The sequence below is a fragment of the Phocoena sinus genome, chromosome 20, assembly GCF_008692025.1.
Source record: "Phocoena sinus isolate mPhoSin1 chromosome 20, mPhoSin1.pri, whole genome shotgun sequence".
NCBI classification, from domain to species: domain Eukaryota; kingdom Metazoa; phylum Chordata; class Mammalia; order Artiodactyla; family Phocoenidae; genus Phocoena; species Phocoena sinus.
This window is the reverse complement of record NC_045782.1, coordinates 46294705-46320096: the sequence shown is the minus strand read 5'-3', so window position 1 is coordinate 46320096 and position 25392 is coordinate 46294705. Positions and strand designations below refer to the sequence as shown.

The window sequence follows — 25392 nt, the reverse complement described above, 5'->3', positions numbered from 1 at the left end:
CTGGACACTAACTACACATTTGCTGAAACTAATTGTAACTTGCTTTTTTCACACATGATGATACTGTTTATGTTTTTAAAACATTAACGAAATATATACAAATAACAACCTAAAATTATTCTTTTCTTCGAGCTGATAATTGAAGATGTTTTCTGAGAGGTGCTGACATAGATTTGAGTAATACAATGGGTTAATCTGGCAGCCAGTTAGGACCTCCTGAATTTAACTCATGGCGTTTGTAAAAAAAAAAGTGGTACGAGCCAAAAACTATTAAAAAAGGTTTTAATGGGGAAAATTTTAAGATCCTGGTGAGGTTCTGGGACATGGAATATACTTGAATGTTTTGCTGACCTCTGTGACCGTCCCCCGTACCCCAAGGTTAGGAGGAAGGGTCCATTCCTGAGATTCCTGTGAACTGCTGGTGTTTGATAGAGACACCCTCATGCTTTTCTTCCAGGTGTATTTCTCATTTCCGATGGTACGATCACCATGCACAGACTTAATAAAATGTTCACAGTGGACAGAGTTCAGCATCTCCACTTAGCCCTGTATCCCCCACCACCACCCCCGGTTTGCTAGAGGCAGCGGAAAGACGCGGGTCCAGCACCACCGCTCCACAGGTGCCTCGCGCTCCCGACGGCGACACGTGCTTCCGACCCGCCGCGCGTGCGCACTGCCGCCCCGCCGGGCCTACGTGACACCTCTCGGGGCGAAAATGGCGGCGGGGCGGCGCCGTCTCGGCCGGCCCGGAGCGGAGCGCGCGTCTGGCGCCAAGCTGACGCGCCCGAGCACTTTGGGAACGATCTCGGGCCGTCCCTTCGGGACGGTGAGCTAGCTCGCCCAGAGCCGCCGTCAGACCCGCACGCCGCAGAAACCCACCGGGGAACCGGCAGCGGTCTCCGCGGGGGTCCCGCCCGCTCCGCCCCGCGTGCTCCTATTGGCTCCAGGGCCTGACCCGCCCCTTTCCCGCGGTCTCATTGGCCTAGGCAGAGCCCTGAAGCGTGGAGCCGCACCGCCCTCTACGCGTTCCTGTTGGTTCAGGCTTGTGGCTCGCTCGCTCCCGGAGCTTTCATTGGTCGAGCGGAGCGGCGAGGGGTGGGGCCGCGTCGGAGCGAAGACAACAAAGGGTGGCGGGCAGCGGGCGGCGGGTGGCGGTGACCGCGTCTCCTGGTGCTCCGGTCAGGCCGCGCACCCGGACCTGCCAGCCCCGCTCCAGATGAAGTGTGAGCACTGCACGCGGAAGGTGGGCTCCGCGCGCTCGGGCCGGGGCGGGGTCCGGGTCAGGGGCCGGGGCCGGGAGGAGCCTACGCTCGCAGAGCCTGGGGCCTCGGGGGCGTCAGGAGCCTGGCAGCTCCGAGCGCCTCTGCCTCCGCGTTGTCGCTGACAGAACCTCCGGGCGCCGACCCGCAGCTCCCGTTCTCGGGGGTGGAGGCCGCTGAGGGTGGGCCACCCGCGCGTCCGGTTCCCGCTCCCGTTTCCCGGAGGCGGCGTGACGTCGGGGCGCATGTCTATCCTTCCAAAGTACCTTCGAAGCCAAAAACCACCAGAAAAACCGACCAACCTTTGCTACCAGTCAGGGCACTCACAGCAGACACCATCCTTGGTGTGAATTAGCGATACGGTGATTAACAGTGTTTTTAGGGGGCTTTATGCTACCTAAAAACTTTAGTGCTTACAGTAACGAAAACGACACAGAAGTGCAGGAAGGAAACACGGGCTGGGCCTTCTCCTACCTGGGTAACCACGGTAACTGTGATAGCGTTACCCACTTCTAGGCTGTGATGCACAGGGGGGTTTCTGTTTGTTTTTTCAAAATTGGATCGTATCATAAATATTATTCCATCACTTGCTCTTTCTTTCACTCAACGTTATATAGGAGATACCTTTTCATAGCATTACACACAACCTTAGTTTGTTGTATTCCACGTATACACATGTCCAGGTAGTCTGGCATTAATTTACCTGTCATGAGAGGCCACATTGCTTCTAGTCTTCATTTGCTGCAAACAATGCAGGTATAAAGGTGTGTATGGGTGTGTTTGTATGTCCACAATTATAAGTGCTTCTATTTCTGTAGAAAAGATTTTGAGACATGCGATGAATTCATCAGCAAGTATGTATGTTTTTTTACATTCACAGAGTCAGATTAAAAGTTGTTCTTTCATATGTTCCTTTGCCTTTTCAAGGAATGTAGTAAAAAAACAAAAACCGATGACCAAGAGAATGCATCAGTCGATGTACCAAGTCCAGCCCACGAGAATGGAGAGGCAAGTAGATTTTTCAGTTTTGTATCAGCCTGTAGTAAACAGCTGCTGCTGTCTCCTCTTTGGGGGTTCACATCACCAGGTACATCATTGCTGTAAGAAAGAAAGAAGCAAGAAATGCAGGGGCTAAACATGCAGGTCAGTCAGTTGGAGGCACACGATCTTCAGGGTAAGAGCACGAAACAGTGTCTCTTCACAGAATACACCAAGCCAAGACATACCATGTTAGGGACAAAGAAAAATGTTGTCCTTGGCTGTTTATTAGAAATAGAGATGTAATGTTTAAGCCTTCTTTTTTTTTTTTTTTTTTTTTTTTTTTTAGTGAAAAGTTCTATTCTGTAAGATGGGATTTTAGGTAGGTAATTTATAAAATAATTCAGATTTCCTGATTCTGTAAGTTTATTTTTCTAATGGTTTCTTCTCTCAGTTCTTGAGTTTTTAGGTTTTCCTTAACCAGTAGTGACAGTTTACAATTACTGGGTGCATACCCTGAGCTGGGCGCTAGAGAAAGTGCTTTATACATGTGATCTCATTTCGTGCTCAGAATGAGCATTTCAAGTAAGCCCTACTGTTGTCCCCATTTTACAGAGAGGAGGATGCGGTACAGGGAGGTACCCATCCTCCCTTCCCTTAAAAAGTACTGGTACTGGTTTTAGAAATGGAAAATTGGCAACATGGAAGAAGCAAGCAGCAGGTTTCCTCTTTAGTTTAGGAGTCCTAATACAACATTGAGTTAGACAGGCTTTGATCTGGTTCTGTCATGTACCAGTGCTGCTGTGTACTCTGGTGACTGTAGGGCATAGTGAGCAGCAGGGGATGAGACAAGTACCCAGGGCACTGAGGCAGAAGAGAGGCAGGGAGCACCTGCGGCCCTCCAGCCCCAGAGCATCTGGCCTGGGGCCTCCCACACCCACCCTCTGGCTACATCACCTTGGACAGACATCTAACCCTGGGAGCCCCAGTTTCCTTATCAGTGACATGGGGAGTTGGGTTACTTCTCTCCCAGGGCTGTGGTAGCTGGGAGATAATGTGTGTACACGGCTTAAGTGGGCGCCCTGCCAGCACAGTGGGCGGACCCCCTGATGGGAAGAGCCAGTCAGGAAAGTGGCTACTGGAGTGGGCCCTGAGGGGTGGTGAGAACTGAGGTTGGGGGATATAGGGATGGGGTCAAAGCTCATCAGGCACAGGGAAGGTGTTAAGGGCAGGGAGATAGATTGGATGCATGTTTTAAGGCAGGTGGCTTAAGCTGACTAGAGTAGGGGAAGAATAGAAGGAAACTACTTGGGAGGCTGAGGGTGGTGAGGCCTGGGTGGGCCAGCCAGAGTGGCAGAAGCAGGAAAGGGGGCGCAGCACAGGGAGCTGAGCGCAGTTTGAGCTGCATGGACACTGAGCTTTGCAGGATGGGAGGGAGAGAGCTCCCTGGAGGCCGAGATTGGAGAGGTTGAGTAGGGGCCTGACGCTGCTCTGGGAAGTGAGGCTGATTGGAGAGCAGGGCCAATGGATAGGCTTCTGCAGAGAATGCCTGTGTTTAAGAGGCAGCAGGAGAAAGAGGAAGGACCGCAACAGGTGGGAAGGAACCAGGCCTGGCCCTTGAAAGCCTGCAGAAGGATGAGGATGACGGGGTGGCGTGTGGCTCATAGGCCGGGAGGGAGCCCTGCTGCCCGCGGAGGCTCAGAGTGTGGTCCTAGGCGCCTCTGCAGGGGCAGTGGAGGCAGAACTCTCAGTGCCGCTCAACAGTACCTATTAGGCACCAGCTGTGTGCCAAGCCATGTGCTCCAGACCCTTGGAGCAGCAGCTCTGGCCCCACCTCGGGGCTTGTTAGAAGTGCAAACCCTTGGGTCCTGTCCACACCTCCTGAATGAGCATCTGCAACATAGCAGGGTCCCGGAGTGAGCGCTGCACAGTGACACCGGGGCGCGGGGGGGAGGGAGGTGACAGTGTGCACTCCTGTTCAGAGCCGCTATGGACGGGAGGGCCACACCACCTCCACCGCGAGCCCCACCGCGAGCCCCACCGCGAGCCCTCTCTCACCAAATGTTTGAAAGAAGAACCAATGTACAACCATCAGGGGCTGTTGAAATGGCTCTAGTAGGCTTCAGAATATTCATATGTTCATCCACCAAATATTTGTTGAGTGCCTTCTGTATACAGGAGATGTCAGAGAACAGAAGGGAATGAGACAAGGTTGCTCCCTCAGAGCTTGCATTTCAGGGAAAAGAGGCAACACATAGATGCCAGGGGGTGCTGTTCTGGCAGGTGTCTGCGAGGGTCCGAGGGATGAGCCAGGCTCTCAGCGAGCATTTCCCTCAGGGAGACCCAGAGCAGGAAGGGCCAGAGTGGCTAGAGGTGAGAGCTGGGAGGAGTGACAGGGATGAGGGCCTCCATCGGAGGTGTGGCTTGTGTTCTGGTGGACCTCTGCCTAGGGAGGGAGCCGCAGGGAGCAAGTGGGCGCAGGTGCAGCCAGGAGAAGACGAAGCAGCCAAGGGTTATTGTCTTGGTGTCTAAGGGAGCAGAGTCACTGATGTGTGAGTTTGAGCGTCACAGCTCTGTGACGTGAGGGCCCTGTTGCCCACGGGTCAGCAGTGAAATACGTTAGTGCTAAGCCTCTCAGGGAGGCCAGTCTGCGGGCTTCCATGGGAAGCTTCTGTGGGGAGCCGTGGGACCGGGCAAGCTCAACGGGGAGTGCAGAGCAGGCCAAGCCAGGAGCCCCCAGTGGCAGCAGGGAGAGGCGTGGGGGCAGGAGAAGCCCAGAAGTGTAGCTCTCCTCCTGCCGCATTTGACGGTGCTGGCCCGCTCTCCGCATATTGCCATCCGTGGGACCCTGGTACCATGGTGACTGCAGCACCTGGAGCTCCAGGCCTGGCCTGGATGTCTCAGGGGTTTTGCACCAGTTTTCTGTATTCTGCTTGCACTGTTACTTTTTCAAAAGAAGCAAGTATTAAAGAGTTTTTGTTGAAGAATCAGGCCAGAGCATCATCTTTCTTTCGTAGAAAGGAGAATTCCATAAATTGGCTGATGCCAAGATATTTCTGAGTGACTGCCTGGCCTGTGACAGCTGTGTTTCTGCAGAGGAAGGAGTCCAGGTTTCCCAGCAGAACGCCAAGGACTTCTTCCGAGTTCTGAACCTTAACAAGGTACGGCATCCCAGGCGCTTTCTGGCGCCAGAGGTGGGTGGAGGTCAAGGTGAGGCATGAAGCCTCTGCTCGGGCTTGGGGAGTGCATCTTGGCCCTGGCCCTGTGTCCCTTGCTGTAGTTGACCCTCTCCATAGCCCTGTCAGAACAAAACCGCACCCACAGTCACACTCCCTCATTGATGTGGGCAGCAACTATGGCCGGCACCGCCAACCAGGCTCCCCTGGCTTGGGGGAGGCCTCTGAGTGCTTGGTCACGGGATGGTGTGGTGGCTCAGCTGCTGCCGCTCTCCCTCTGGGGCATTCTCAGAGGCAGGGCTTCTGTCCTCACAGGCTCTGTGTCCTGGGGCAGGGCTGTGCTCCTTCAGTTCATCCCTGCAGACTCCCTGTACAGACGGAACTACTCAATGTCACTTGTATTCCAGTAGTGACAGGAAGACAGGTGAAGGGGAAAGACAGGAAAGGCGGAGGCAGATGAGGCTGTAAAGCACATCTCTCTTCGCCCTCACTCTGGCCTGGGGTGTTTCTGTGCTCTCACAGCTGCTTCCCAGGAAGTGTGTGTACCGGCTCTACACACCGTGCTAGGCACTTTGGCCCACGTGAGGCCCAGGTTTTTTTCTAGGTGTACTGACTGCAGGTAACAAATTTTTTCTTTTCCAGTCTTTGTATATCTTATTTCTTCTTCTTATGGTATTGTCTAGGACCTTTAAATCAACCTGAAATAGCAGTAGTGATAAAAATAGTACTAATGTCAGGACTTCGCTGGCGGTCCAGTGGTTGAGGCTCCACTCTCCCAATGCAGGGATCGCAGGTTCGATCCCTGGTCGGGGAACTAAGATCCCACATGCCACGTGTGGCGTGGCCAATTAAAAAAATAATAATAATTAAATTAAATTTAAAAAAATAGTACTAATGTCTTGTTTCAGACTTTAGTGGAAATGCTGGTAAAGTTTTACTATTAAATAGATGTTTGCAGAATCTTTTACTATTAAAGAGATGTAGATACTCACACCAATCAGCGTTTTGGCTATAGAAAATGGATACCCAAGTCAGACTAGCACAAAAAGGAAATGCTTAGTTATTTCATGAAACTGAAAGCTTAGAAGTGGGAGAGGTTTTGGGTTTGGCTGAGTCAGTCAGTCAGGGCTGTCATCAGGAAAAAGCAGTTTCTATTTCCCTGCTGCCCTCGGCTCTGGGCTCAGGCTGATCCCCTCTTGGTCATAAATCGGCTCCCTCAGAGGAGGTGATATTTGAGTGAGAATGAAGTGAGGAGTGCGCCCTCGCAATTCCCTGGGCAGGGTGTCAGACAGAGGGGCAGGAAGTGCCGAGTCTGGCTCCTGAAGCTGGGGACAGACCGCCCTCTGCTCTTCCTCCTCCAGTAGCATTTGAAACTTGCGCCCCTTGTTCCTGCCTCCGAATTTATATTACCACAGAAACCATGCCTGGCTGGCTCGGGCATCGTAGGAGTTTGTGAGGGGGCTGGAGGTCGGTGTGTGCCAACTTGGTGCCCTGATGGATTTGATGGGTGTGGGTTTCCCAGGCGTCACATGAAAGTGAAATCCCACCCAGAGGAGACAGGCAGCCTCAGCATTGTCTCGCCTGAGCTTCGAGGCAGGGGCATGGGGACAGGACCAGACTGTCCTGTGACCAGCCCACAGGTAGACTGTGGTGGAAGGTGACCACTGAACACCTCTCTCCAGGTTTCTGTTTTTCCTCATTTGCAGGCAGTGTCTGACCTTAACGGTCTGTCATGATAATCCTGCATCTTCTCTCCTCTAATCCCAGGTCAAGGGGTCCCACTGCTGACGTCCTCATGCCCGACGTGCTTGCTCCTGCTGCTCCCCTGGGCTACATCCTGCGTGTCCGTGATGAGCCAGCACTCTTCTAAACTCAAACTGTTCATATTTTTCTAGGGATTTCTTGAACTGCCAGCATCTGGTTTTGGATTCAGGGTGTGATAGCCTGGTTTCACGCTTGTTTGTTTGGTATTTATTAAAGACTTCTTAGAAAATGAGGATCATCTACTACTTAAAATTTTGCTAAAATTTGCCACTAAGTGACCTGGGCTTGAGGGGGCAGACCTCAGGGCCCCATTTTCACGTATTTTCATTGTTATGGGTCATTTCAGTTATTTACAGTCCAATATTGTACATAACTTTTATTTTTCCTTTAAATTTATCCATTTTCTCCAGATGTTTGCATTTATGTATAATATCGATGTATATATTTCTGATTTAATATTGTTCTTAAAATTGATAAAATCTCTTGGAATGTCTCATTCTTTTCATTCTCGTTTTTTTCTCCTATTTCTTTGTGCTTGCCAGTGTCTTGTATATTTTATTAGTTTTTCCATAGGGCATCTGTTACGTTCTGTTTGTTCTAGACTTTTCACGAAGGTGTCTTACTTTCACTCCCTGTGTAATCACCACATGTACAATGTTCTTCTCTATTTCTCCTAGAAATGTGATACCTCAAAGCACAAGGTGCTGGCAGTGTCGGTATGTCCTCAGTCTCTGCCTTATTTTGCTGCTAAATTCAGCCTCAGTGTGACTGATGCATCCAGAAGACTCTGTGGCTTCCTCAAAAGTCTTGGTGAGGTGCCTTTTGATATTATTTATAGCAAATAAATTGGATTTAATTTGAATTTATAACTTGAGTTTTTAACTGCCCTTTTAATCTCTAAAGTTCAATTTTCAAGGGCACAAGATAGGTAAGAACTTCCATGAAAGTTTTGTGGAACATAAGAGGTCCGTCTCTCTGACCCATGCATGGTAGGCTGGTGTCACTTACCCTCTTGCCATGCAGATGGGTGTTGTGTTACGGCCGGGCTGGCCCCTCCGGGAACAGCAAATGACCATCTTAGGGCACATAGCTGGGGACACCTGGGACCCACGCTTGCCCAGCAGTGTCGAGTCGCCTGGCTCATAGTGGTTACAGAGGGCGTTTATTCGATGGAGAATCACGTCTACGATGACTGGCATCTGGTTTCCCAGGAAGCTCTCTGAAGATCAGAGCAGGAAGGGAATGGGCTATGTCCTTTGTGTGAAGAATGAACGGTCAGTACATGAGGACTCAAATGTGAATGAATACTAGAGTAATACTGCCTCAAACAGCAATAAGAGTGCTTCTGTCTTGTCTGTCATGTCAGACTAGAACTTCCCCTCCAACCCAGAGTGTCCTACAGGTGGGCTCAGAAGAGGAGAACTTGAGCCATTTGCCAAAAAAGAGTTTTTACTGTTCCTCAATGGATTTTTAAAGATGTAAACGCATTGGGATTACTAATAAAATAAGATGACACGTAGACTAAATGTCCTCGCACTGGTCTGCCTGCCTCACTGCTCCGTGTTGCTTTCCACGTGGAGCTGTTTCTCGGTGCACTGCCTGCCACAATCAAAACTAAGGCTGCAGCTACCACCGTGGACTCCTTAAGTCATCCTTTATGCTTTTAATCTTAAAAAGCCTAAGGTTAGCTTAGTTTTACCAGAGATCGAAGTTATTAGATGCTCTGTCTTCTCATAGTGAAAGGCCCTATTTTTAGGGGGGGGATTTTTAAAAAATAAATAATTGGGCACTATGTGTTAATATTAATAAAGAAAATATATCCACAGTGAAACTGATATTTTTAAGGTAACTCTTTAAGGTGACACAATAGTTATAATATTTCTTTTTTTAAATTATTTTTTATAAATTTATTTTTGTTTTTGGCTGCATTGGGTCTTTGTTGCTGCGGGTGGTCCTTCTCTGGTTGCGGCGAGCGGGGCTACTCTTCGTTGCACTGCGCGGGCTTCTCATTGCAGTGGCTTCTCTTGTTGCAGAGCACGGGCTCTAGGCACACGGGCTTCATTAGTTGTGGCACGTGGGCTCAGTAGTGTGGCTCATGGGCTCTAGAGCGCAGGCTCAGTAGTTGTGGCACACAGGCTTCGTTGCTTCTCGGCATGTGGGATCTTCCTTGACCAGGGATCGAACCTGTGTCCCCTGCATTGGCAGGCAGATTCTTAACCACTGCTCCACCAGGGAAGTCCCCATAATATGTCTTTTTTTTTTTTTTTTTTTTTTTTTTTTTGCGGTATGCGGGCCTCTCACCACTGTGGCCTCTCCCGTTGCGGAGCACAGGTTCCGAACGTGCAGGTTCAGTGGCCATGGCTCACGGGCCCAGCCGCTCCGCGGCATGTGGGATCCTCCCGGACTGGGGCACGAACCCGCGTCCCCTGCATCGGCAGGCGGACTCTCAACCACTGCACCACCAGGGAAGCCCCATAATATTTCTTTTTAAGAATAACTGGCTGCTTTTAAGGTTTAGACCAGCTGCAGATATTAAAATTATTTGCTTGCTTTATTTTATTGTAATTATTGAGAGCACATTCTTTTGTCTTAGGTTTATTTTCCAATATTAAGAACTTATTTGCAGTAACGTGGATGGACTTGGAGGGTATTATGCTAAGTGAATTAAGTCAGACAGAGAAAGACAAATACTGTGTGATATTTCTTATACGTGGAATCTAAAAAAATATAATAAGCTAGTGAATATAACAAAACAGAAGCAGGCTCACAGATAGAGAACAAACTAGTGATTACCAGTGAGGAGAGGGAAGAGGGGGAGGGACACTATAAGGGTGGGGGATAAAGAGGTACAAATTATTAGGTATAAAATAAGCCACAAGGATATATTGTACAACACAGGGAATATAGCAAAAAAAATTTGTTTTTTGGCCACAGCACGCGGCTTGCAGGATCTTAGTTCCCTGACCAGGGTTTGAACCTGGGCCATGGCAGTGAGAGTGCTGAGTCCTAACCACTGGACCGCCAGGGAATTCCCTATAGCGAATATTTTATAATAACTATAAGTGGAGCATAACCTTTAAAATATGTGAACCACTATATCATACACCTGTAACTTATATAATACTGTATATCAACTATACTTCAGTTTTAAAAAAAGAAAAATATTTATTAAGAAAAATCTAGTTAAAAATCAACATAATAAAGGTGTGCTCAGCCAGTTTACTCATTTTGTTTATTTTTTTTTATTTTTTTTTTTTTTTGCGGTACGCGGGCCTCTCACTGTTGTGGCCTCTCCTGTTGCGGAGCACAGGCTCCGGACACGCAGGCTCAGCGGCCATGGCTTACGGGCCTAGCCGCTCCGCGGCATGTGGGATCTTCCCGGACGGGGCACGAACCCGTGTCCCCTGCATCGGCAGGCAGACTCTCAACCACTGCGCCACCAGGGAAGCCCTCATTTTGTTTATTTTAAAGATATCAAAGAGCATTACAGACTGGAATTTAATTTAGCCAGTGAATTGGAAGAGAATACTGCTGGTACCTTGTAATATTCCATTAATTTGCATATGGAGTACGGTAAGGTGTTTGTGTACACGTAGAGGGGAAAAGAGGAAGCAGGAGAGAGAATATATATGTTTTATTGTGAAAAATGATACGTGCTGTTGTTTGAAAGAGTAAAGGGCACAGTCTCCTACTTCGGCAGCTATCGATGCTTGTGGAGTCTGCCCTTTCAGTTTGTCCCTGACACTCCAGACCCTGAGAATAGATCCCACATTCTGTGATGTGGAGCCGAATGCGCCTCTCTTCCCTGCAGGGGTGCATTATGTCTTCAATACAACAATCGCTGCAGATTTCAGCATCCTGGAGAGTCAAAAAGAATTCGTGCGTCGATTCCGCCAGCACAATGAGGAAGAGCCCACGTTACCCATGCTGACCTCTGCCTGTCCTGGTGAGCACAGGGCCTGCGGCTGGGCCTCTGGGTGCCTGAAGCACCTTTTCACATCAGTCTACATTTGGGGGCAGGCCTAGGCAGTGGATGAGGTCAGGGGGTCAGTGGGTCTTGGGGAGTAGTTTCAGCCTTGAGTAGTTTTACATCGACCAACATATTTATTAAAAGTATGACATATTTCAAATGTCCAAACAATTATAGATAATATGAACACCCATGGATCTTTTGCCAGCTTAAATAGAAGTTACATAATAAAAAATATTTCTTTACATTAATAGTAGATTCCATCCTGGAGCGCTTTTTAAACCAGTCTTTAATTAGTTTTATTATATAGAGCTTGGTGCCTGAGGTAGAGAAATTTTATCACAGGTTTTTTAATTCTGGAAAAATAGAAAGTTTTGGAATAAGAAAATGTTTAAAGATGATGCATAAGGGAAGGGAGGAAGTGCTGTGCTGGTAAGTGACATTTAGTGAAAAAATTATTTCTAAATAAATCAGGTCTGTGAGAGCCCAGTTATGGTCTACATAATCTTAGGTTTTTGTTCACGTTTCTGTTTTCAGTTTACCTCTCCTCCCCCACCACGGTTCCAAATTTTTCTAGCATTTTACATGTCGCCCATCAATCATTAGGATTACGATTTAATAAAGTTGAACGTTGACATTATGGTTGCTTAGAATTTGGAAATACTTTCCACCCAGTCGTAAAACCATGGAAAGGAAATTTGCCATCTGTCCAAGAGGCCCATGGGTTGATTCATTAACTGAGCGATGTTGTTCAGCGGCCCACGGGCCGGTGAGAGGTGATCAGCATCAGGTGGGGCTTATTTCCGGTGTGTAGGTTGTCCTCCTGGAAAGATGACCCCCCACGTGGATGCTCCCAGCTCTCCAGGCGTGTCAGGCAGTTTCTGTATCCAGAGTCTGTGTATAAACTGACTCTAAATGCACACTTTGCTGGACCGTGGTGTCCACTTCTGCGTTTACGTCCTTGTAGGTGTTTTCGCAGCTGCTTAGGAGTAGATATGCACAGCTGAGGTCTCAGGGAACCACCTGGCTCTCCAAGGACACTGCAGAGGTGCCCCTGCCCCTGGGATCCCAGCACCGGCTCCTTGTGGGGCCCTCACTCGATGCCGCACAGCCATTCACTGTGGCTCATTCCCACCCATCCAAGGAAGAGGCAGTATAAAATGACCCGAGCTCGGCCTGTGCCCCCAGGGCGGTGGTTCCAGACTTCCCATTCCACGTTCCTGTTGGCAGGATCACAGGAATTCCTGTGCTGTCCTGACACCAAACCTTCTGATAGCGATGGATTCCTTATGTGGGAGGCCCTGTTGGGATGGAGCCTGGGACAGAAGCCTCCACTCCTGGCAGGAACTAGCCCTGCTGACCTGGGTAGTAAGCAGGTGGTTGATTCCTGCAGAAAGCAATGGGCCCTCTGTCCTTGGAGTGAGCGCAGCACTGGTGGAGACCTGGGCTGTCTGCTGTTGCTGCAGACCAGCCACTCCCCCTCCTCCAGCTTGGTGTTTGCTGCATTTGGTGGTCTCTCTGAGCTGCTCAGGGCTGTTTACTCGTGGGTTTGGAGCTTCTCCGAGTTTTTTTCCTAGATAATGATGCATTTTCCTTCGGGAGCTCTTCGCAGCTAAGCCAGTTAAAACTGCAACTGTTGTTCATGTTTATGCCACCTCTCAAATTCAGGGAGATGAGGTGAGATCTGGTTCGGACCTAACCCTTTTCTAGAATTTGGTGCTGACGTTTTGCTTCCCCGTGACAACTTAGGGAAATTAAAACAACACCAAGTCGGATGATTTGACCTGGTGCGCAGAATCAGGCTATATAGGTGGTCCTGGACTGACTTGCCAGGCTTCTGCACACAGGGTCCCTATGTCCCAGTCATGCTTCCTCAGCCTGGAGGGCAGCACGTCCAGGCCGGGATAGGGACATCTGGGCAGGCCCTTGCTGCCCACAAGCCAATGGAGCACCACCTTGCCGACGTACCTTTGCCCAGCGGGGATGGGTGGGAGAGGGGGTATTGAGCTGCTCAGCTCTGGACATGCTCACGGGCCTTGGGCTGTGTGATATCCCGCCAAGAGCACTCACTGAGCTGAAGTGTGGGAAATAATCTCTCCAACCCAGCAGAGTGTCTGGAGAGCGGGAACCTTGTGCCAGGCACTTCTCTGAGCAGGTTCCCTTTCTGCCTTCAGAGAGGGTCACTGTGAAGAGGTGGGTAGTCTGACAGGGTGGGATTTGGATGCCCTACCCACACCCATGCTGCCACCAAGTTGGGGGGCCAGCGGGGCTTACCAAGCCCCACGCCGGTGCTGGTGGCAAGTTCTGATCAGGGGTGCCCGTGAGAAAGTGCTAGCCTGTCTAGTGTCTGTGCCAGGTGCTGCGGACCCTGTGACCTGGTTCCTCCTCCTCATGCCTGTTTGGTCCTCTTCCCCGCCCTGGCCAGGAGGTTCTCCGGGGCCCTGGCTCCTGCCGCCTGGTGTTCTGCCTGATGTTGTGTGAGGCCTTCACAGCACATAGCACATCACCCACAGCATGGAGCTGGGGTCTGCCTGAGAGCCGAGTCTGCATGTGTGGGCACTGGCGCTGAGGCCAGGGTGCACAGGGGCCTTACAAAGCCAGACCTGTGGTGGGAGTGCCCTTGAGCCCACAGATGCTCAACGACCTTTGATAGTTTTTCTTTTTTCTTTTTACTTATTTATTTATTGGCCACGCCATGCAGCTTGTGGGATCCTAGTTCCCCAACTAGGGATTGAACCTGGGGCCCCGGCAGTGAAAGCGCTAAGTACTAACCACTGGACCACCAGGGAGTTCCCTAGTTTTCTTTTTTAATGTGAACCATTCCGTGTACACGTGCAGAGGCTGGGAACGAGGGGAGCCATCCTCCAGCAGCATTTCTCTTAGGGGCTTATGCTGGTGACCATGGACATTGCCTGAGTATGCTCAGGCCTGCAAGCAGGTGATGGCTGTGGTTTGAGTTTGTTCAGATGGGATTGGCTGGTGCTTGCTGTACCTCCTTCCGGGAGTGGGCATGGGGAGGCGGCTGCCCCAGGGTTCCGGTGGGCAGCTTGTCTCCAGGCTTCCTCACCCCCGCTCCCCCCACCCGACACCCCCTTCATGGTGCTGTGGTGTGCACACCAGACACTGCTGTAGGATCAGCAGTGTCACCAGACGCTCTCCTCACCAGGTCGTGCCCAGTGGGAGAAGGGAGCAGGCTGTTGCTCCTGCAGGTTGAGCTGCTGGCTGTTTGGTCCGCTGACCTTTCTGACCTGCAGTCCACCCCGGAATCTGTGGCAGCGGTGGTGCACTCACAAGGCATTGTGGGAGTCAGTGACTCAGGGGAGATGCTAAGGGCCCTGCTGGGCATGCCGTGGGCACGCTGCAGGTTGTGCTGCTTGGGGTGTGGGTTTCACATATTGCATTGTCCTAACAGTGGGCAATTACTGGGCTGTTAATTTCCAATAGGTGAGTGAAGCTGGGTAGGCCTGGTGGCCATTGGCTCCTGTCTGAACTGTGGCCGCCCATCCTGGCTATGAGAACAACTTTGCAGCTGGCAAGGTGGAGCTGGAACCAAGCCGCCCAGGACGCCACCTCATAGCTGCTCCTTCAAGCTTGTTCTCAATTTGGGGAGACCTGCTGCCCCAGCTCTTACCTTCCTCTTGCTCTGTTCTCTCTGGTCTGGGGCCGAGGGAGGCGCGCATTCCCGGCACCCTCCAGTCTTGTGGCAGACGCACCTGGGATTCCCGTGGCCGAGCCGCTGAGGAGAGGTGGCCTGGTCAGAGGGAGCCTGTCACGCACTCCTGAAAGAAGACATGTCCTGCTCTACTCCGGGTGAGGCAGCCACGAGGAGCTGACACGGGGCCCTTTCCTCCTCAGGCTGGGTCCGATATGCTGAGCGGGTGCTAGGTCACCCTGTCACCCCCCACCTCTGCACTGCCAAGTCTCCCCAGCAGATTATGGGATCCCTGGTGAAGGACTACTTTGCCAGACGGCAGGTAAGCCGGCCTCTTCCTGAAGGGCAGTATGCAGGTCAGGCAACGAGCTTCCATGTGAGGACAGGTGCTGATGGGAACTCAGGGCAAGCGAGGGAGGGCAGGGGAGGTTCCACCGGGCGTGCAAGGTGGTCTCAGCCCCAGGCCTTGCTGATTGAGGGGGCATCCAGACACCTGGTCACTCAAGCTTCCAGCTTCTGGCATTGCCACCAATTCCTGCTCAGCCAGGGGCACGGAGAGGGGCGGCCTGGTGTCTTGGGAAGCATCTGGAAAGTCTGCAGGGAAAACGGCTGGGCGTTCATTTACAGTCCAGTAGCGGCTTGTTGTCACGATGTTTGGTCACCACGTGCATAGTTCAGGGGAAACAGGCCAGCTTCTGGCTTCTCCCTGTGAGTGTCCAGGCAGCAGCAGGTCTTGAGTGAGGTGGCGCCGTGGGTGGGCTTGGGGGTGCTGCGGCTCAGGAACTTGGTCTGTGGGAGCCGGGTCTTGGACCCCGAGAAAGCACCAGGCCTGCTCCCTTGCGGCATGTTCTGGCTCCAGCGCATTAAGCTGCCCCCTCCCTTCTGCATGGCCCCCAACGTGGATTTGCTTTTCCTGCACAGAACCTGTCCCCAGACAAGATTTTCCATGTCATCGTGGCCCCTTGCTATGACAAGAAGCTGGAGGCCCTTCAGGAAGATGTTCTCACGGCTTCGAGGGGTTCCCGGGGCACTGACTGCGTGCTAACCTCAGGTGAGGGTGGGGCCTCGGGAAAGGCAGCAGGGGGAGGCCAGCCCCGCGGCCAGTGCGTGTCCGCGGTGAGGGCCTGACACACAACCACACTGGGGACACTGAAGCTTCCTCCTTCAGAGCAAAGCAGAAAGCACATGTGTGACTGGGGACATTGCTGGGGGACTCCTCGTGGAGGCCCTGCCCCTGGACTTGTGCAGAGAGCCCACAGCACCTTCTCAGTGTTGGGATGGGAGTGATTCCCGGGAATCCTCAAGAGCCATTCAGAATGCTGCCATCAGTTGAGAGATAGATTAAGTCTTTGCTGAAGCCCAGGTGGGTGTACTTTAAATGGCCTTGAAAACAGGTCCCTACGGCATGGAGGCAGAGTGGCTGGCTCTCTGGCAACCTCCGAGGACAGTGGGTCCCCTGACCAGAAACTCCCCACATGGAAGCCTGTGGAAAGGTCCCCACTGCACAGGCTCCTATGGCGGTGATGGGGGTGAGTGGGGTGGGAGAGCCTCAGCCACAGCCCTCTGCTCACCTTAGATGATGGGTTTTCCTAAGAAGCACACTCGGGCATCTTTTCTTTGAATACAGTAGATTTTTACTCTTTTTCACAGATGTTCAGTCTTCTCACACACACCTGACACCACAGCAGTTGATTCAGGATACACCCTTAGTGTTAAGGGTTTCTTCAGGATCCCTTGTGCAAAGGGAGATACAAAAGTGGTCCTGATTTTCGATCGGTCTTGTTGCAGATAACTGTCATCCTATCCACATGAAAGCTTTCCACTCAGGAAACAAAAACACCGGGAGACGTTTGTAGAAGCCCCCGTTTCAGGGGCAGAAGGAGGAATTAGACTCTTCCCTGGCATTTCATCAGTGTTACTTTGCATCTGTTGCCTGTGACAGGCGTGATGACCAAGGTCATTGTAACCTAGAATGTCCTCCGGGGGAAGGAGGTGACACCGGGAGCAGCTCCTGAGGAAATGTGGGCCATGTCCTGTCACGGCATCTTATGTCGCTTCTTTGTAGGTGAAATCACTCAGATGATGGAACAAAGTGACCTCTCGGTGAGAGACGCTGCTCTGGACACTCTGTAAGTGGCTTTGCAGGGAGAGGCACCCTTGCACCTTGGGGGCCTCCTGTGTGACCTTGAGACCTCTGCCAGGCGCATGTCCCAAGGCCTCCCTCCTTTACAGTGAGGCCACGTGCCACACTGAGGCATGGGTGCGGTGAGGCCCCTGGCCTCGGGGGCCACTCCCTTTGTTGCCCCACTACGTACGACCCTTGGCTCTGCATAGAGCAAGCGCAGCACCATGGAGTGGACAGCAGCACCCCCCACTCCTGAACTTCACATGTTCCTGACGTTACACCTGGACCTACTGGGGGACGGGGGGGGCACCTTCAGACACAGAGTGGCTCCCTCAGGTCCCTTTGCCCAAGAGCAGCAGACTGGGTTTCTGCCATCAGTGGTGACCTCAACCACTGACCGTAGTCCTGCTGCATCCTGTTCCCCAGAGTGTACACAGACTGCAAGAGCACACGAGGGCCACAGGGCACACACGGGCTGCGCAGCAGATCCTTCCGGCAGTGACGTCAGGCCCATGTGTGGCCCTGGTGTGGAAGGCGGACTGTAAGCATAGGATGTAAGCGACTGGTGTGCCTGTGGCCAGAGCCTGTGCTTGGGCCCAGGCTGACCCAGAGGCCTCGTCCTGGCCGGGCACAGATGGTGTGCCCTCTCAAGTGGCCCTCAGATGCCTAGTTCTCGTGCCCCGAGTTGTGAGGTTCTAAGGGTCGTACCCTTGACACACGTGCAGCCAGAGGAAAGGAGTCATTTGGGCAGTGGTGGGCGCGCCTGCACCTGCAGGCTTCATGTCAGCCAGTGAAACCCAACACAGATGAGGTTTTTGCCCAAAGTCTAAATACTTGTAAAGGTTTTCGCGACCTTGGATCATAAAACTTAGGGAGTTGGATTTAATTCTTGCTGTCATTTTTCCTGCCTGGTGAGGTTTGGAGACATGAAGGAAGAGGAGATTAGACGCCATGACGGAGCCAGCTCCGACGGATACCTGGCGCACATCTTCAGACATGCGGCCAAGGAGCTGTTCAACGAGGACGTGGGGGAGGTCACCTACCGCGCCCTGAGGTGTGTGGGGCTGGGGTAGCCTCTGTCTGTCTTCCTGTGTGGTCAATGCTGCCTATCAGGTGTAAATTCTATAAGTAGGACCCCCGCCCTGCAAAGCCAGCTGCAGGTCCGGGAGGGAGGTCCTATTTATAGAATTTACACCAGTCAAGATCGAAAGGCCTTTTATGTGTTATTCACAGACTTTTAAATTTTGCTGACCCTCCAAACTTAGACTGGAAATAATCCTCAAACCACAGAGGAAGGACCCTACAGATCAAAGTCTGTGCTGTTGATTTTATAGGAACAAAGACTTCCAGGAGGTCACCCTCGAGAAGAGCGGGGAGGTTCTCTTGCGCTTTGCTGCTGCTTATGGCTTTCGAAACATCCAGAACGTGGTCCTAAAGCTGAAGAAGGGCAAGTTCCCGTACCACTTTGTGGAGGTCCTCGCCTGTGCCGGGGGTAAGACTCAGGGGCCCAGGCTGAGCTGGGCACCTCCGAGCCCTGTAGGAAACGGGCCCTATTGGCCACCCCCAGCCTCACTCAGCTCCAAGGGCTTTGTGGGAGTGTGGATGCTGCCCTGGTGGTTGTGGCGTGATGGTCCCTCTCACACCCACATATTGGAAAATGCAGGCTGGGAGATGTCACCTTGGTAAACCTCTTGGGGACATGGTCCCAGAGAAGAGTTGCTTGGGTGACACCAGCTGAGAGCCGGGTCGTGTGGCAGCTGGTGTCGAGAACACTGAGACTGCCTGGTAGCTTGAATGGCCCCTACCTCCTCCAGCCAGGTTTGTCAGTGAGTGATGGGAGAGACCAGTGTGATGGATGGAGGCCGATGAGAGGGGGTAGGGGGTCCCGCAAGAGGACTTGCTGGTGGAGTCGGGCAGGAGGGAAGTGTGCGGCCCCCATGGCCCATCAGGCCCCTTGGTGGTGATAGAGCCAACTCAGGGGGTCAGGGATGTCTGTACCATTCTGGGGTGGGGGGTGCCCACAAGATACGCAGGTGGAAATACCTGGGTGGGGGGGACGCGGATCCAGGTGCGAGACGGGCTCAGGGCGAGGAGGCCCCATTGCGGGTGGCTGAGGGCAGAGAGGCGAGCGCTGGCCATGGGGGATGGGCAGCCTTGGGGACCTCGCTCCAGGGACCAGGACACGGAGGGCAGATCCCATGGTCTGAGCGGAGGAGTGGACAGGAGATGAGGACGAGGAGGCAGCGGGGGAGCTGTGGGCTTGAGGGGTCCGTGCAGGCCCTCCAGGAGAGGCAGCCCATACCTGCATGCCGATCAGGGTAGAGGCTCAGCAGGACTCACTTGTGCCCTGTAGTCAGAGCATCAGCTGGGGGAGCAGGAGCTGGGATCTGAGGAGAGAGAAGCAGCCCCTGGGCAAGTGAGATGTGAGGTCCAGAGGGCAGCTGTTGGGTGCAGCCAAGGGATAAGTGGAGGGAGGTTTGGAAATTTGCTGCAGCTTCTTTTTTTTTTATTTTCATGTTTTTATTTATTTATTTGGCTGTGCCGGGTCTTAGTTGCGGCATGCAGGATCTTTGTTGCTGCATGTGGATCTTTTAGTTGCGGCATGCTGGATCTTTAGTTGCAGGCATGTGGGATCTTTAGTTGCGGCATGCGAACTCTTAGTTGTGGCATGTGGGATCTAATTCCCTGACCAGGAATCAAACCCAGGCCCCCTGTATTGGGAGCGCAGAGTCTTAACCACTGGACCACCAGGGAAGTCCTGCTGCAAGTTCGCTTAAATGAATTTTTATCTTACAAGTCATGACATCATCTAACACGTTTGAAAATAAGTAGCGCCAATACATAGGAGGCATATTCTTTATTCAGGCCGAGGTGTTAGGGTGTTGGGCTCATGGGTCTCCATCCATCGTCCCCCTCCCCTGTGCAGCCCAGATGTGGATGCACACATTATGTAGACACCAGTGATTTAGTTTTTCATTAGTAATTTCTATGTTCTCCTGGTTTTGATAAATTTCAAGAGAAACTGGAAATCCAGATTTGCATACATAGCCACTCACTTCTAAAAGGTTGGCAAGTTATTTCGGCTTTAGATAAAAACATTTCATGGGTAATGTAAATAGGAGGGACTGTGAGCCTGTGACCGGGGTCTTGGGGCCCAAGGTCCAGCTCCAGGCTCTGGCCACGAGACATTGCACACTGCTGTCATTCCTCTCTTCCAGAACCATTGTCCCTTTAAGATGAAAGGTGGGGGACTTCCCTGGTGGTCCAACAGTTAAGCCTCCGTGCTTCCACTGCTAGGGGCGAGGGTTCGATCCCTGGCCAGGAAACTAAGATCCCACATGCCATGTAGTGCGGCCAAAAAAAAAGGTGAAAGGAGGGAAAGAGTAAGCTCCCTTTGTTTTTCAGGGTGCCTTAACGGCAGAGGCCAAGCCCAGACAGAGGATGGGTGCGTGGACAAGGCCCTGCTGCAGAAGATGAAAGGCATCTACACTGACATCCCCGTGCGGCTCCCGGAGACCAGTTCCCATGTGCAGGAGCTGTACCAGGAGTGGCTGGATGGCACCGACTCCCCCCGAGTCCAGGAAGCCCTGCATACCGCATACCAGGGCCCAGGGCATCCTGCTAACAGCCGAGACATCAAGTGGTGAAGGTCGAGGAGGCTGGGAGGCAGGCCTGTCTGCTGCCTGAGGATGGAGGAGCTGCCACGTGTGGGTATCAGAGACACTGGAAGAAGACAGCTCAGCTTTTCTCTTACTGCTTTGGTTTTTCAGAATTCTTTGCTACCCCCATTTGTCAATTTGTCAGCAGCCCCCTCCCTCAGTTCGATGAGGTGCTATCTTCGTAATATGTATGTGATTGGAATATTTTAACGTGAGAGAAGGGTGCCCCAATTTGAGTTTCCTTTAAGACTGAAAAATTCCAAAGAACAAGAATGGAGTCAGAGTACTGTCTTCTGGGCTTAGTGAAAATCCAGAAAGTGTCCTGTGAACGGCTAAGACCCCAGAAATTCTGATTCACATGCCTCAGAGAGATTTGATGTGGAAATGACAGGAAGCGGGCAGGCTGCGGGGGTCTATGGTCTGCCCAGCTGGCTCTTATTTTTATCCACTTATTTTATTCTTAAAAATGTTTTTGCCAGAATGTGAATAAACTGCATCCTTTAGGAATCAGGGGGCTCATAAATATGAATCTGGATTTTCAGCTTTTCTGGAGAAAAAGTTCTGGCAACAGTGGGCCACATTCCTTACTGCTGTGGTGTCCAGAGTGCTGTGTAACAGCCGCCTCCTGGGACCAGACCCTCTAACTGTGGCCCTGCAGGCTCTGCAGCTTATGTCCCAAATTCACGCTTTCACATTCACATTCTTTAAGTGAACTCACCTTGAGGCAGAGGGAGGCCTGCGAAGGGTGATGGGTGTTAACAGATGGAAGAAGGATGGAGAGGCAGCTGCCCTGCTCAGGCTAGGCTGTGTGGTCGGCAGTCAGCCTCCTCCATCCTTCCCTGGGTGGGGTCAGGCAGGTGACAGCTCTTCTGACCCTGAACTTGGGTGAGGCAGCTTCCTGATGGTCCAGCCTCTCCTTGTTCTCCTCCCCGGTGTCCTTCCCACACTCCGTGGGCCTGGCTCGTCCACAGGGCTCGGTGAAGCCTCCGTGGCTCCTGACGGGACTCCCCCACCTGGCATGTAGTGCTCATGTGAGCTCACCTTAAAGAAAGGTGGAAGAGAGCAGCTTACCCACAAACAGAAAGGGCTAGCAAAGAATTGGAAATTATGGAATCATGTCAGGGAAATTATGGAATCATGTCAGGGCTCATCCTGTGAAACAAGGACTTCTGTGGATAGGCCTCCAGTTGGTTGTTCAAAGCACTTGAATTTTGTTATCATGGGTGGTGACGTTCTTCTTGGATCCCTCAGTGCTGTAAGCCTGAGCTGTTAGATTTCCTTCATTTACTCTATGTTGTATTGTACCTGTATACCTATCTGGGTTGACAACTGGATATAATGTGTGAAATTGTATATTTTTTCCTTTCAACCTATATACAATTGAGTTTCTATCCTCTACAGTAACTGATTATGGAATAAACACTTGAAGAGTGTCTGAGTGTGGAGAGTGCGTGAACCAGATGCTGACTCCCCAGCCAGGGGCCTGCGTGTGCCCTCCCTCACCAGCCCCACCCAGGCTACTCCCTCGTGCTTTGGGAGCCAGCACCACCCTGGAGCAGGGGAGCGTCTTTGCCCGAAGCCCTCTGTGGGCCAGGGATGCCAGGAGTCCGGTGGGGCTGCTCTTCTTGCTTCAAAAGCCACCTCTTCCAGCTACAACAAAAACACGCCCCCCCCCAGGCTGGGGGACGGGGCGTTCACACATGCGGCGTCAGGTCCTACCCACAGCTGACCTTTGGTTACAGCCGCATGAGAGGAAAGTGGAATGAGGATTGGTTTTACTTCGTTATAACTCAAGTGATATGAGCAGTCACAGTGAGGGGTGGCACCACGATCCGGCAGGGGGTGTCTGCTAGTGAGCAGTGCTATCCTGGCATGAGGAGGGGAACAGAATAGGTCCAGATTCGTGTCACACCCAGCAGCTACCCTACAGGAGTGCTGTTGTCTGAGTCCTGGTGCCACTGATACCTCCAGTGGACCGTGATCATGTCGTGTAGGTGTGTGTATGTCGGTCATCCTGGTGAATAGCTGTTCTCTAGTGCCCTTGCTCTGGACCATATCTGAGCCCAGATTTCTCAATTCCATTTCCTCCAGGCCTGTCCGCTTGGTCCAGTTCCAGCCAGTGTAGATACTGGTGCTTCCTCCTCAGCTTTGCTGGAGTAAGGATTGGAGTTCATGCACCGCCCACACATCAGTTTGATGCTGGCCTAGGGTGTGAGGCAAGGGCACTGCCTGTTATAGGCTCTTAAGTTCTGCCACTGACTTAAAAGGGAAGCCCACTGAGAACACTGAGAAAAAGTGTCTTCTTTTCCGTGTCCCTGTAAAAAGTGTTCCATGTTAGTTTTACATGGATGTTTCCAAAAGCTTGATGAAAGAACTCAAGCACAGCGTTCTAAGAGTGAAGGGTAGTTAACACTCAGTGAGTCATGCAAGTAGTGAATTGTATGAGACATAAAGCACTAGCATTTCTAAGGCTACATTGAAGCTGCCAAAAGCCTAGATTTCTTGAAGGAAAAACTGTCTTTCTTACCGTCTCCTTGTCAAGACTTCCTTTTAAATTAAATTTATAGGGCTTCCCCGGTGGTGCAGTGGTTGAGTCCGCCTGCTGATGCAGGGGACATGGGTTCATACCCCGGTCCAGGAGGATCCCACATGCCACGGAGCAGCTGGGCCTGTGAGCCATGGCCGCTGAGCCTGCCTGTCCGGAGCCTGTGCTCCGCAATGGGAGAGGCCGCAACAGTGAGAGGCCCACGTACCGCAAAAAAAAAAAAAAAATTAAATTTATATAGACTTTTCTTACAAGCTTCATGAAAACTTTTAGGCACAATGTTCTTTGAGTGAAAGGTAATTATTTTCAAGCCGTACGTTTTAAAGACAAGGAGAGCAGGTACCAGAACGGAAGTCTGATTTTTAAATTGAAATCAAATTGCACATACACATACATGCACGTGTGCACACATGTATATGTGTACGTGCGTGCATATATACACGTGCATATACACACGTGCACATACAGTGCATACACATACACGGACATATGCGCGCACGCATACATACGGGTATGTGTGTATGCGCATACACGTGCATGTGTGCACATATACGCTGACGTGTGTGCTGTATGTGTGCACATATATACACAGGCATATGTCCGTGCACACGCACATATACATGTGTACACAGACATGCACATGTAAGCATATAAGCACATATACATATATACACATACACACATAAGCATATACTTGGGCACACGACCTATGAAGTATTGGTATCTATGAGAAGAGCAGGTGCACTTGTGGGCAGTGTCACTCTCAAGAGCCTTTCCTATGACAGTAGCCACCCAGGGGCCCAATGGGCAGTACCTGAATGGACCCTTTTCTGCATTTGCATGAAGAGTAAACAGTCCCCACTGAAGCTCATCAGTGGAGAAGATTAAGTAATTGTCTGTCCTGACATGGGATTCTAGAGTTTAAATGTGCATGATGGGACATCTCAGAATTAGCGTATGAGCCCCTTTGGTCTCCTTTTTAAACTTTGTTTTTTATTTTAATTTTCTTTGTCTGTGCTGTGCGGCTTGTGGGATCCTAGTTCCCTGACCAAGGAATCAAACCAGGGCTCTCGCCAGTGAAAGCTTGGAGTCCCAACCACTGGACCGCCAGGGAATACCCCTAGTCTCCTTTTTTTAAAGCCAAACTGGGGGGGCAGGACGGGAGGAAGGACATTAAAAAGAACAAGGAGATCAGGAAATCCCTAACGTGGCTCCCTCTGGGGTGGGAGGGAGGGGAACATTGGTGATCAGGTGGACTGCCAGGGTCTCAGAGTTACCACCTATCCTGTGCCAGACTATGTCCCTGTGTCCCACTGCTCGGGACGCAAGAGAGGGAGACAAAATGGTCCCAGGCAAAGCAGGTTCTACCGAGATTTGAACTTGAATCTCTGGATTCAAAGTCCAGAAACCTAACCACTACGCCTTAGAACCATATGCCACTGTATCCCTTTGCTGGCCACCCTTGGTCTAAGTGCCCCTGGGAAGGGACATAAAGGGTCCACAGGTCCCACTGAGATTTCAACTCAGATCCCTGGACTCAGAGTCCAGAGTGCTAACCGTTACATCATAGAACTAGCTGCCACCCCCAGACACCAGGGTCCACAGGCGGACCTTGCCCCACAGCTGGGGACGCAAAAGCCAGATATGGCAGGCAAAAGTGTAAGCTCATAGCAGAGGATGGTTTCGATCCATCGACCTCTGGGTTATGGGCCCAGCACGCTCCCGCTGCGCCACTCTGCTGTACTGTCCTTTCCTCTGAGCCTGCCTGTAACAAGCCCTACAGCCTCCCTGGGGTACAGCCCAGAAGACAAAAGAAAAGCGGGGGGAGGGAGTCTCCTGCAAGTGCCCTTTTAAGAATAATGTGGATTTTTGCTCTCCCTCCCTCAACTTCTTACCCAGAGAAATCTCTGAATTCACGTCCTTTTCGGCTGTTTAAAAAAAGTCAAGAAACACAAGCTTCAGCCCAGAGTGTCTTTGGACAATGGTGGCAGGTTCTGTATTGCAGCGATGCTGGCTGGATTTCGGAAAAGAACAAAAGCAACGTTTCTCCCCATCATTTGAAAAAGACTCCTAATTTGTCCCAATTATCAATAAACTATCCTTTTAATTCGGCTTCTTCTCTTGACCTACTTCTTCCCCATGGCCAAGAAAGCCGTTTTTTCCATACAAAACTGCTTATTAAAGTGTTATGAAATCTTGCTGTTCAGCTTTATAATTTGAAGAAAAAAATAAAAATAACTTTGCATTTCAAAGAAGTAGAAACT

At 51.4% G+C, this 25392-nt stretch overlaps 1 protein-coding gene and 1 non-coding gene across 2 annotated transcripts; one reads left to right on the top strand and one right to left on the bottom strand.

Moving 5' to 3' along the window:
• Positions 1–696: 696 nt before the first annotated feature.
• NARF (nuclear prelamin A recognition factor) lies at positions 697–22016 on the top strand. The gene is made up of 11 exons (XM_032616889.1): positions 697–1243; positions 2187–2267; positions 5255–5398; positions 7855–7987; positions 10989–11123; positions 15003–15121; positions 15721–15850; positions 16865–16928; positions 17841–17978; positions 18259–18416; positions 20330–22016. Exons 1-11 carry the CDS (start codon positions 1217–1219, stop codon positions 20569–20571), a joined length of 1371 nt encoding a protein of 456 aa, XP_032472780.1. The 5' UTR covers positions 697–1216; the 3' UTR covers positions 20572–22016.
• Positions 22017–24796: 2780 nt separating this feature from the next.
• On the bottom strand, positions 24797–24868 carry TRNAM-CAU. Its single transcript has one exon. It is a non-coding gene; the product is annotated as a tRNA-Met (tRNA).
• Between the last annotated feature and the right edge of the window lie 524 nt (positions 24869–25392).